The sequence below is a fragment of the Cryptotermes secundus genome, unplaced genomic scaffold (genome assembly GCF_002891405.2).
Source record: "Cryptotermes secundus unplaced genomic scaffold, Csec_1.0 scaffold928, whole genome shotgun sequence".
In the NCBI taxonomy this organism is placed as follows: Eukaryota; Metazoa; Arthropoda; class Insecta; order Blattodea; family Kalotermitidae; genus Cryptotermes; species Cryptotermes secundus.
Window position 1 is genome coordinate 1,156,352 of NW_019738362.1, and position 12,855 is coordinate 1,169,206.

Sequence of the window (12,855 nt, forward strand, 5' to 3'; positions counted from 1 at the left end):
AATTATATATTTTGGAACAAAATTGTCTGGAGTTAGGATTTGGGGGCGGGGGGCATTGCGAAGAGCGAGGAATGGTATGGAATTGGATTGAAGTGGCGTGGCATTCGGTTGACTGGATAACTTGTCATCTGCCTTCACTGTTTCAATATTCATCCCTCGCTCACTGCAGAGCAAGGCCAGCTACCGGAAAACTGGATTAGTCGCTGAAGCAAAGTGGCGGAGCGAACCAGATTTCATTTCTCTGTTATGCTCTCCCCCTCCCTCCTCCTGTCATCCGTCTCGTCATTTTTCCTTCTTTCCCATCTCTTTTTTATTCATGCCAGTGTTTCTGCTGTAACTTTTATATTATTACATTGTTTCCTACCCTCTCCCGTCCTTCTAGTGTTCATTTCACCTCAACAACCGGTTTTTATATGCAAACTGTATGAAAGGGTTTGAGGAGAATTAGGGGAGGAGGTGGAAAGTTTTTTTTTGTACTAAAAATTCTGTAGTTGAAATTCATTGGTCCGGTTTGTAATTGGCTACTGAGATGATGCGAACGTCCTGGGGTGGGATCGAAGTGTCAGTTTCACTCGGTGAACATCAACGTCTGTTGCAGATACTACATTCAGTCCGTCCGTCTGTGGTGGGGGAGGCTCCTTCTCCTGTCTCTAATGTGACTACGAGCATGACTCTTCATTCCCTCCAACCCCTGAGCACAGCTGAAACTACCCCTGTATCTAACCGAGGTACAGATGTACTGACACAATGGAGTCGAGTTACGTAAGGAACGGTATACTGATTATATGGAGGTGTTCGGTTCGAATCTCCGCGGGGGGAGGGGACACACCGCCCTAACACGAATTCGTGGTCTTCTTCAGTCCCTTCAGGCAAATACCTGTATAATAACTGGATTGGATCACGCCGGTTTCCTTTCAAATCCTTCCCAGTTCATCTCTGCTATTTTACATTTCTATGCTGAATATTCTAGCTGCTCCCAGCATCGCAAAACACCCCCCGCTACAATCGGATAACATATTATACAGGGTGGTCCTATTTTGTGGAGGAATGAGTACATGTTATTACGTTGTGCTGCGATCTCTCAATCGACTGACATGTACAGGTGAAGGACAACAGGATGGCACTGCGCCATGTCGCCCAGTATGCGGAAGCATTTTGACAGTGTTTAAAGAAACCCGTAGGATAGCTTGTTCTACAGGATGATCCTCTTTTGCAGACGAAGGACAACGAGACGGCACTGCATTGTGCGGCCCAGTATGGGCACACTGCTGTGGTTAGCCAGCTTCTGGAGCATTCGTGTGACCCGACCATCAGGAACAGCAGAGAAGAGACAGCCCTCGACTTGGCAGCTCAGTATGGCAGGTGAGGCACAAGACGCCCACGTCTAGACAGAGGGCTATGTTTGCTTGGCCTGCTCATCGGCCCTCATCCCAGAAGATAATATGCATCACATGAGAAAGAATCTGTTCATATAGAATTAGGATCTGGACAGAATAATATACGTTGATGATGAATTACTGATTGAATCAAACCTAAGCACGTACTTTTCTCGTATAATTCAATTATTTGTCACCAACGTTCAGAATCATGTCGAAAAATCATCTTTTGTCGCCAGATAGGTTCTCGTATAGGCATATTTTAATATTGTATTTTTTCTTGGATGTGACTCCATGTAGTCTGGTAGATCACTGCCGACGTTTCGAAGGAACCTCCATGTTCGGGTTTGAAGGTACCAGGTTCCTCTGAATCGCTACTCCCTGTATAACCATAGTCTTAACACTAAGTAGATTGATGGTCGTATTGGAGGAGTTGGCTAGCATAGAGGTTCTCGGTTCGAATGTCGACCGGGACACCAGATACCGGGATTCAGCCCCTCCAAGGCAAAGCAGAAATAGTACCTCGATGGGGCCATCATTGGCCCCTTCCAGATCCTTTCCAGTTCAACATTCATCGCACCATTGGACGCTGTATTATTATTATTATTATTAGAGGGGGTGGGTTTCCCCATGCATTTAGACCAGTTATTGGTGCATTGTGCGTCCCCCTTTAATTTCTACTGTCGCCATACTCTACCGGTACTGGTGTGTGCTATCAGCCCCGTTCAGGCAACGAGGTCGGCCCTCGGTACCTGATATTTCCCCCATCTACCAGAGGCATTGGAAACTACTTAGGCGGGAAACTTGTTGCCTAATTTTGCTCAGAGGTCTCCTAGAGACATGAGAATCTTTTACGTGCCGTAAATCTACGACACGGGACCCACGGCTTAAAGTCCCTCCCGGAGCACTTGTTCCCTGAATTTTTCCGCCCTTAAAAATTCCACGACCTCCGCCGGGTTTGAACCCGCGTACCTTGAGTCATGAGGTGGGAACGTTGCCCCTAGACTACGGAGGCCGCTATTGGACGCTGTATCGTCTAGGTACAGACAGCGCCGTGAAGCAATGCACAGAGAGATGTCGAGACAGGAGCAGGCCTCAGTGTTGGAAGGTTTTCCACGTCGGTTTACAGTGTTCAGTGAAAGCCAGAGATGGTGTCGCGGAGGGACTGTTCTGTAGATAATTTGGGCACACTTCTCTGTTGCAGGCTTGAAACCGTGGAACTTTTGGTTCGAACCCACCCAGAACTGATTCAACCTTATTCACGGGGGCATGGCAGCCAGTTTAGGCACACACCTCTCCATTTGGCCAGCCGAAACGGTCACAAGTAAGTATTGACCAAAACGTCGGATTTTACCTTTAAGATGTCCAGTTTCTTTGATGTCTAAAACATCTTTGAGAGTGCGTCATCATCAGACAGTGACGTAGATTGTTACGTTACCATTTGAAGGCTCCCACATTACATTCTGGACATGCGCTGTGAACCAGAATCGCCGGACCGGAGAACTCGCTGAACACACACAGGGACTTTGCTCCCGTAAGGTTGCCTCCACCTGAGATGATGCCGGGTTCAGTGACCTAGAGACTGGCTGTCGTGACTGAGGTGTTTCTTAGTTTTCCCCAGTTCTTCAGCTAATGCTGTAACCGCTCCCTTCGGAGTGTGTAAGAGGCTAACGCATTCTGTTCTGCCGTTATGTACATTGGTAATGGCTACGAATTCTTGGTAACTACATCAATATTTCGAGAGCCACAAACACCCATGCCTCTGTGCAAGTGTTCCAAACAAAGAACATCTGCACAATGGAGTTCGGATAAAGAGGCGACAACCCTCAAGCAAAATACTGAAAAAATTAACTAAATTTTAACTAGACTGTATTGATTTTCAATGATTTTAGTAGAGTCCTTTATTTTAAATTAGGACATGTCACATTCATATGTGGTAGAAGATGTGAGATATACCACACAGTGAAACAGTGTTGGACAAACGAAAATTGTTGTGAAAGTGAAAATTAGAAGGAGGAATTGAACAAGTTGTATTGTGGACGGAAATGTTGTAGTTTGTGGCGAGTAGAGGCATAAGATGCAGCGTCAAACAGCCGTGGAAAGTACGTATGTTCGTGTCGGTGTCTTAGTGTCCACATTTGCACTCGCCCCTCCCTCCAGATAGCCACACAAATAGTGCGTATTGTTGTTCTGCCAAATATAGTGCCTTGGTATATATGTAGCTGTATTTCCGGAACTTAGAAAAGTTCCGGAAATACAGCTACATCTATACCAAGGCACTATATTTGCAGGTTATTTTGGGCAGGTGCTTTTGCCGACTTTTATTTTTATAGACAGTAAATTTCACATGCACAGAAATTGGGAAGAGACCAGTGTAAATTTAACGGCGAATTTCTGTTGTATGTATTTTCCTTTACCCCTTTCGTCCCTTTATCTCCTCTCTTCCCTTTCATTTGTATGTGCACCTGTGAAGTATGTTACATCTTTATCTGTGAGGTTGCATTCTTTCTAAAACAGAGCTGCCATCTGTGTTTGTACCCTGAAACTGTACGTTTCCATGGAAACGACACGACAACGACAAACATTGCACTATGCCTATATAATTACTTACTTACTCATGGAATTGAACCCTTCCGGAGGAGCCGCCAATTCTGCAGCTACTCAAGAATTTCCCAGCATTTTATGGAACCCGAAGGTTCATTACCGTGTTCACAAGAGCCCTCCACTGGTTCCTATCCTGAGCCAGATCTATCCAATCCATCCCATCCTATCTCTCTAATATCCATTCTAATATTGCCCACCCACCTACGCCTTGGTGTTCCCTGTGGTCTCTTTCCTTCTGGCTTTCCCACCAATATCCTATACGCATTCCTCGTCTCCCCCATTCGTGCTACGCGACCTGCCCACCCCATCCTCCTTGACTTGATCATTCTAATTATACTTGGAAAAGAGTACAAGTTATGAAGCTCCTCATTATGCAGTTTTCTCCAACCTCCTATGACTTCATCTCTCTTTGGTCCGAATATTCTCCTCAACACCCTGGTCTCAAACACTCTTTGTCTGTGTTCCTCCCTTAATGACAGAGACCAAGTTTCACACCCATACAGAACCAAGGGCAAAATTATAGTTTTGTATATTCTAATTTTTATGTTTTTGGACAGCAGACGAGAAGACAAAAGGTTCTGGACTGAATGGTAGCAAGCATTACCCGAGTTCAATCGCCTCTTAATTTCTTCCTGAATCAGGTTTCGATCTGTTATCGTTGTTCCCAAATATCTGAACTGTACCACATTTTCAAAACATCTGTTTCCTATCTTTGTGTCATGATTTTGCCCTGCATTTTGGTGACGAGATAGTAACATATACTTAGTTTTCTCTGTGTTTACTTCTAGACCAACTTCTTTACTTGCGTCAATTAAAGTTTGTGTGTTTATATCACCCAGTAGATTCACATCATCGGCGTAGACCAACAGCTGATGTGTCCCATTTAATTTCGGTCCCATCTGGTTTCCCTGGACCTTCCTAATTGCATATTCTAAGGCAAAGTTGAAAAGGAGTGGCGATAAAGCATCACCTTGGCCTATATAATTATATTGATAAAATTAGCCATTTCCAATGAAATTTCATTAGATGTTATGCTAGTTAGACGTGCCATCTGAGTATGCACGTGAGAACTAATATGTTTCCATGGAAACGGGGTGAGATCGTCATCATAACGTCAAAGCATTGCTCAGCTTAGACTAATTAGAATCACGTGATCTTGGCAATAGCAATAGTTTCTCCCTTCAGATTTCAGTGGACTTTCTTCTGGTTTTCTTAAAACCTTTTTCAGCCGGAAGTCCAGTAACTTTTCTACAGCTGAGACTTTGTCTGCACAGTTTTTGTTTTATGAAGAAGCCTTTTTTACCTTCTTTTTCTACATATGCCACTTTTCTAACGAATGCTTTCCCGTAGACGTGTTTCAATTCAGATGTTAGCGAATGTTAGCTTTATTGCTAATCGAAACGAGGCCAAAAAATGGGAGTTTAGTGAATGTTCCGTCGCTAATCCTGTACGCCGTCGCTGATGGTCACAAGGGCGGGGTTATATTTCCTGTGAATAAGCGTGTATACATGATTTTTACCTCGCCATCATCACCATCATCACCGTCATCATCATCATGAAAGCTTCGCTATGCAGCAGACAGGACTGATGGCTTGAAACGACTACAGCGCTATTCGTGGTCCGTATGTGATTTGGCCTGCATGAGGATTACTCACTAACGTATTTTCCAATCACCATTTGACCAATGCAATCCAATCCAATCCCTCCCTCTCCTGCGCTCGCAACATCCAGTCTATGTGTCGATTTATGTTCGGTTGAACGGTCCATGATGAGCTCATGCGAATTAGGGTGTAGCCTGTATTCCCGTCGCTTCTGTATGTGCGCGGGAACATATGCGGGCAATATTGGTATATGTTGGCTGCGTCACCGCATTCTTTTGTGATTTCTAAAATATAAATTATTATACAACAGAAGGGGGCCAGGTGTTTCAGATTTTATACACACGATTTGTTTCCACATGGCGCTGTAGTGGACAAATTAATATGTGAACGCAGTGTTCAGATCTGCGGAAATGAAATGTGAACTGTCTGAAAGTACGTGCAGGTTGGGCGCCGTAAGAGCTTCAAACAGAGCGTCAAACTGGAGTTAAGCATCCTGCTGCACTGTGTAGCTCCACTTCTTGTAGCTGGGACGTAACGCCGTCTAGTCCGGTAGACGCTTAACGACATTTCGGGGAACCGTACTGCCTTCATCTGCGGCCCTGAAGAGTAAACCAAACACGTAACGAGCAAGAAGCTGAGGAACCGTCGATGGACTACTACCCAACTGCACGGCGTCACATTCCGAGAACTGCAAATCCAACCTGCGCTAAATAATATTTGCAACTTGAATTTTACTACGGGTCACTGTGCTACAAGCCGAAAGGTCGCGGATTTGATTCCCGATGAGGTCATTGAATTTTTCAACAGACCTAATCCTTCCAGCCGCACTATCGACCTTGGATCTACGTAGCCTCTAACAGAAATGAGTACCAGGAATCTTCCTGGGGGTAAAGGGCGTCCGGCGCATAAGACTGACAACTTCATTGCTATCTGTGAGCCGATTGTCTAGAAAACGTGGGAGCCTCGACGTCTAACAACCCTATGGGCCTACACCGCCTGTTACAGGGATAGCTTTACGTTTCCAATGTGTATTTAAGCCATCACACGTTTGGGCGCCATGTTTGTGCACATCCCAACCTTTGACCCAGAAGTCTGTGCAATTGCTTGGGGCACTCTTGTTGGATGTGGCCTCACTCAGATGCTTAATTGTTCACGCCCCGGCCGCTTTACCCCAAGGGTTATAGCCCCCGGTACCCATTCGATAGGAGGCCAAGTGGGCCCCGGCTCTAGGACTGGACGCTATGGAGTAGAGAAAATCTGTTTTCCCCGTCGGGAATCGAGCCGTGGCCATCCAGTCCTTAGCCAATGGCTGTACCAACTGAGCCGACTGAACGAATGTGAAAAGCCTTTCAATGAGACGCTATTCCACAGTCCACTGTGCGCCTGCGCCGACTGAAGCGTAATGAATTGGGAAGGATTTGGGAGGAACAGGTCACGGTTTGTTCCAAGTACTCTCCCGGAATTTTCCTGGAAGGAGTGAGGAATACCACGAGGAAACCTCATGATAGCCAGTGTCCCAGCCGAGATTCGAACCCAGAACCTCACGCATGCAAGTATAGAGCGCCACCGCTGCACCAACCCGCTCAGTGGGGAGGGGGGGTGTTATTTCCCTGAAGCAGTATTTTCCCTTTCTTATAATACGTGGGGCACAGTTTGCTGTCGTTTTGAAATTGAAGACATGGGTGCTCAGGGGCGTACAGCATTCTATAGATAAGACTTGGGCGGGTCCGAGCGCCTTTCCCCGGGAAATCTTAGAAATGAAATTTTGTCTGTTAAGCCTTTGACTATGAAAGAAAACATTGTGTTCGAGATGGATTGCTCAGACTGAATGTATATATATGTTGGTAAATCGTGCGGCCCACCGGTGTTCCACGGCACACACTTTGGGAAACACGTCTCTAGGGATTATGTCATGGGGTGTGAAGTAATGGATGAACGCCGGCCGTGTGCGGGGGAGAGGCATGTCATGTATCTCCCCCTCTGTGTTGGAAAAAGATTTTTAAGATTGAAAAAAGGTAGGGAACATATCAAACATTAACACCAAGAATCGAAATAGTTTTTAAGAAATGCTGTTTTCCTATCCTGTAGACACCTACAGCACTAGGCAAAATACAGCACCGCAAAAATATTTATAAACAGCTTAAACGCCCCCCCCCCGAAAAATCCTGGTAAATACCATGGCATGCTTTTAGTTATTTTTTGTGCCGAAAAGTTCTGTGACTGGCAACAGCCGGGTGCCAACGCAAGGACCGCTCTTACCCCCGCAAATGTGAACTTTGATAAACACGGTGCAGACTTTTGAGTCATGCATGTGACACCGTGTAGTGTGGTACATTTTCACAAAATTCTGCAGAAAAACTCATAGCCTCCATCATGTGGGTCGTAGAGTGACAAGACATGGTGACAACTTTACCTGACTACACGGCGTCAGATCCTCAAACCCTTAGGAAGTTTGTGTAGTAAGGGCTGCATGTAGGGGCACTGGGGTTCAGTACCTGAGCACACATATCTGTTGCGGTCCTGATGCCCGTGGGGTATATATGTGTTAATATATGTGAGCGGGCATGCATGCAATCACGGCTCGGCGTACTTGTATAGCGGGACAGCATATCTCGCTCCCCTAACCCACCTCCTGTCACCACAGCGAGCGAAACCTGGCAGGCAATATTCAGCAAACCACTGGGTACATGACGCTTCCTCAGTGCAAGAACGGTATACACCACGTGTTACGTACACGTCAACTTATGTAATTCAGTTTCAAATACGAGTATGATAGGTTACTCTTTAAAATACAGTAGTAACTGCGTATACCATCAGCTTTAACATCAGAAAACTATGCATTTTGCCCACGCAGTGTAGCGATTATTTCCCTGTTGGTGGTTGCTATGGAGACGAACTGTTTCCTGCGAGGTAGGAAATGAATGTTCATATACATAAATTTGTAGCTTCAAACGGTTAAACGATACAGTGAGTCGAATTGTCTAGTTTTCCTTATCTCCGGCTCGTTACGTGCTGTTACTGTACCGCTGATAATGTTATCTTGCGCTTGTTATCAGGAACAGTTTCTGCAATATACAGAGTAATGTACATCACGTTATAATTAGAATGATAAAGCCAAGGAGGATGAGATGGGAAGCGCGTGTAACACGAAATGGGGGAGAAGAGGAATGCATATAGAATATTGGTGGTAAAGCCAGAAGGAAAGAGACCACTAGGAAGACCAAGATGTAGTGGGTCTATAATATTAAAATGGACGATAGAGAGATATAATTGGGTGGCATGGACTGGGACTCGCTCAGGATAGGGACCAGTGGAGGAATGAACCTTCGGGTTCCATAAAATGCTGGCAAGTTCTTGAGTAGCTTCACAATTGGCGGCTTTTCAAGAAGGGCTCAGCTCCATGAAGTTAGTTATGTACATTACATGATGACCTCTGGGGTAACATTATGGATATCCTCCCCAGTACTTCGCTGTTAAGTGTTTTCCGTCTGTACTCGTGCCTTCAGACGAGAGACAACATTTCGCATCATGAACAGAAATTTCATTCATTTGAACCAAAATTCAGTTGCTGCGGAAACGTTCACTGCATAGTCCGTATCAACTTACTGCGTGGAATATAGTGTTTCTTGAGAATCTGATAGTGGCACAGCTGCGCAAGAAATGCCTCGCCTTTGCGGAACGGGCATGTCCTTGGTCCTGTCTGCCGTTTCGTGACGCTGGTGATTTCTTGCCGTCATGAATTAGCCCGCAGCGGCTGTGAGCTAGGTGCTGAATTCTTAACTTCAAGCTGCAGAGGGCTCTGAATGTAACTCTCATTCACACCGACATCCGAGAACTTCTGGGATGTGATGCGCCTCTGGGGATGCGCAGTGAAAGCTCGTGCATGTGTCTCCGTGTTTTCATATCTCTGTGAAGATTTTTGTTCACCGTCGCGTGGATTGGATTCACATGGCTTGGGATGGGGTCCAGAAGGGGCTCTTGGTACTTGGGGCTCCATAAATCGGGAGTAATTTCATGGCTAGCTGACCGAATATCAGCTTCTCAGGAATAAGCCTGCTCCATGGAGTTATTAGTCTCAGGATGGTTATTTGACGACGCTGTCAGTAGCTAGTTATAGGCTTATATCATGAATAGATGAATGATGAATTGGGAAGGAAGTGGTCATAGTATAGTCGAGATAGTCTCCTTGTGTTTGCTTTGAGGGCTTGAGGATGACGAAAGGTGGATTCTCAGCCACCACGCCAGGCCACACCGAGATGTTCATCTTGTAAGCCTGACAGCGAACCCAAACATGTGACCTCCGCTCAGGGGTGGGGTGCGTCTGTTCCGGTCAATTTCAAGGGTTGGCTCATTGCAGCACGATACTAGTTGCACACCCATCCGTGTGTCAGCCAGTCAGTGCGGAGGCTATTACAGGGACCCCACCCCTGCAGATTGAATGCGATACTAATACAGGCAAACAAACCCACCCCCCAAAAACGATGAAACGGCCGATATGGTTCACGAATTTCAACCCCCTCCGGCACGGTATCATAGTGCGGAAGTTCACAAAGGGGCGACATTTTATACAGATATGATGTATAGATTAAGTCTGGTTCATATTTCACGGGAGATGTTATTGCGTTTTGGGAAAATAATCGCATGGTTGATCTGCGTTCGTGCTCATTTCTCGTCATGCAGTGGCATTCGCTATAGTTGGTTCTGCTATTGGCTATTTACGAAATAATATTACCAGGCTACTGGACACCATGTAATGTAATGTTCCTATGTAATGAAACCAGAAGGTCATTTCTCCTGTGTCACCCGACCGTTATGTTACGAGAACCGATAATCGAGTGACTGGTAGATCTGTCGTTCGGGATTGGTCATTATTTTGTTTTGCTCAAAATATTATAAACGGATATTAATGAAATTGGCAGAGAATCCCCTCGAAGTGTTTATCTCGATTGGCTGTGTCGACTGGACTGTACGTTTATGTTAAGGAAGAGGCGGTAAGAAATTAATTTGTTCTAAAAGTTGTCTACGAATCGTGCCATTGACGTTTTGTGATCAGATATCAGATACTTATTTTTTAATTTTAACGTTTAAAATCAAGTAACTAAACGTACCACCTGCCTTAACAGTAAAGAAACTCTGCATTCTGCCCACAGTATATCTGTGTGTTCCGTATGGTTCTCACAATAAACAGCGCCTGTTTCCCTAAACAACATTAACCGGTTGGGCTTTGTAGCGGAGACGTAATATGTTTCCTGTGAGGTACGGACTGAATTGCTATATATTCTGCCCACACAGTGTATCTGTGTGTTCCGTATGGTTCTCACAGTAAACAGCGACTGTTTCCCTAAACAGCATTAACCGGTTGGGCTCTGTAGCGGAGACGTAATGTTTTTCCTGTGAGGTACGTACTGAAATTACATATGCCATTTAGAAGAAATTTTAAAGGTTTTTTATCCATGTGGAGGCGGGCTCGATTACCTCTGCGAGTCGTAGGAGGCAACGAAGAGGGAAGTCTCAAATCTGAGACAGTAAAATATGGTCGCGAGTTCCAAGGAACTCGGACCCGAGAAATACTGCGCTGGCAAGGGCCAGCAGCATATACAAAAGACAAACCCGTCCTCTCGTCAGAGAGGGCGCCCACAAAAAAACAAGACCGTAACTGTCTGTCAGTAATAAAGATCTGATCGCCAGCCCCAGATGGGTGCTTTATTCCAAGACAGACTGGCCAACTGACCGTCGGTCGTAAAATGAGACTCCGACTTTAATGGGTTTATCTGGCCCAGAATGCAGAGCAGTGACGAGCCCTTGTGAACCCGATAATTTATCCTCGGGGCCAACAGAAGCTCCCCCCCCCCTGCATTTTCAGGCCGGGTGCAGGTTTCGGGCCCACGCGTTTATTCCTTGTTTAACGATGTTTCTCAGTAGCTCAGATGACGTCGAGTTGAGCGGTAGGATGAACAGTGAATGGGAGTGACAAAGGATGTAGAAGTGGTCATGGTCTAGTTTGAGGAGAGCCGGGATCTGAACCCGACTCTCTTTCTCCGCAGAGCTGTGGTGGCGATACTGCTTGCGGCGGGGCTGGACGTCAACGTTCGGACAGCCGGCGGCACGGCGCTACACGAGGCGGCGCTTTGTGGCAAGATGGAGGTCGTGCGGACGCTGCTGGACGGTGGAGTAGACTTGTGCATCCGAGACGCACAGCACAACACCGTCATGGACCTGCTGGGGCAATTTCCCGCCCACGTGACCCATGACATCACCGCCATCATAAAAAGTAAGAGATCATTTCCACAGAATTTTCAGTGGCTTGGACAATAGCTGAGTAAGTACACTGATGGTCTGCGAACGGGGCGACCGAAGATTAAGGGTTCAATTCCCGGCAGGGGTAAGACATATCTCCTGTCCATAGCGTCCAGACCGGCTCTGGGACCGACCCAGCTGACTGTCCAGTGTGTACCAGGGGCTGTTTCTCTGGGAGTATAGCTACTGGGGCGTAAGGCTGACCACTCGCCTTCTCTAGTAGCGAAATCAGGAATGCGTGGAGCAATATCTGCTGACCCATGGCGTGCTGCATGTTTAACACACAGGGATAACTTTGCATGTTTCTCTGTTTCCATGAATTGGGCGCTCAGAAGTAATTACTTACGTAGAGTCCATGTTTCATGATGTGTTCAACAGAACATCGATCCTCGGGTCGGCGGGACAGCATGGATCCCGAAGACCGAGACAACCTTGGGAACCCCTTACCCCCAATTCCGGTTCCAGACTCGACTTTAGGCAGTCCATACGAAAACGTGCGGACAACGAGAGGCGGAGGACGGGTACCAGTTCCTGGAGCCGGTGGCTTGGATTCCTCGTCTCCCAGCACGTCTCCGACGCACTGGGAGTTCTACCACAGCACCAAGGTTCGCCAGGGGAGCGGTGGAGACCCCATGTCTGTGTGAGTACAGACGGTTCGGATGTGTTCTTACAGATTCGCTGACCTGTGCACATGCTGCTGAACATTTTGCCTAAAGGCAAAGCCTGCTTCGGCCATCACATAACACTGTGACACCTGCTCCTTGGGTGCGTCAGGTTAGCTCCAGCGACTGAACCCCACGGAGTAGGTTTCCTTGCTGTCTTTGTGCAACCTCACACGTCTTCGTGCCTTATGTTTCGGCCTGGTGCGTAAGGCTGACAACCTCAACGCCATCTGTGAGTCCATTGTCTAGAAAATGTGGGAGCCTCGACGTCTCAGAAGCCTATGGGCCTTCACGGCCTGGTACAGGGACAGCTTT

At 46.5% G+C, this 12,855-nt stretch overlaps 1 protein-coding gene across 2 annotated transcripts in view; it reads left to right on the top strand.

The window, feature by feature from the left end:
* Positions 1–12,855, top strand: part of LOC111870925 (ankyrin repeat and sterile alpha motif domain-containing protein 1B) — an 84,448-nt gene that overhangs the window by 20,945 nt on the left and 50,648 nt on the right. For both annotated transcript variants that reach the window (XM_023863564.2, XM_023863565.2), the window contains exons 4-7: positions 1,217–1,362; positions 2,581–2,700; positions 11,626–11,852; positions 12,257–12,518. In XM_023863564.2, coding sequence (XP_023719332.1) covers positions 1,217–1,362; positions 2,581–2,700; positions 11,626–11,852; positions 12,257–12,518 — 755 coding nt within the window. The remainder of the gene's footprint in view (positions 1–1,216; positions 1,363–2,580; positions 2,701–11,625; positions 11,853–12,256; positions 12,519–12,855) is intronic.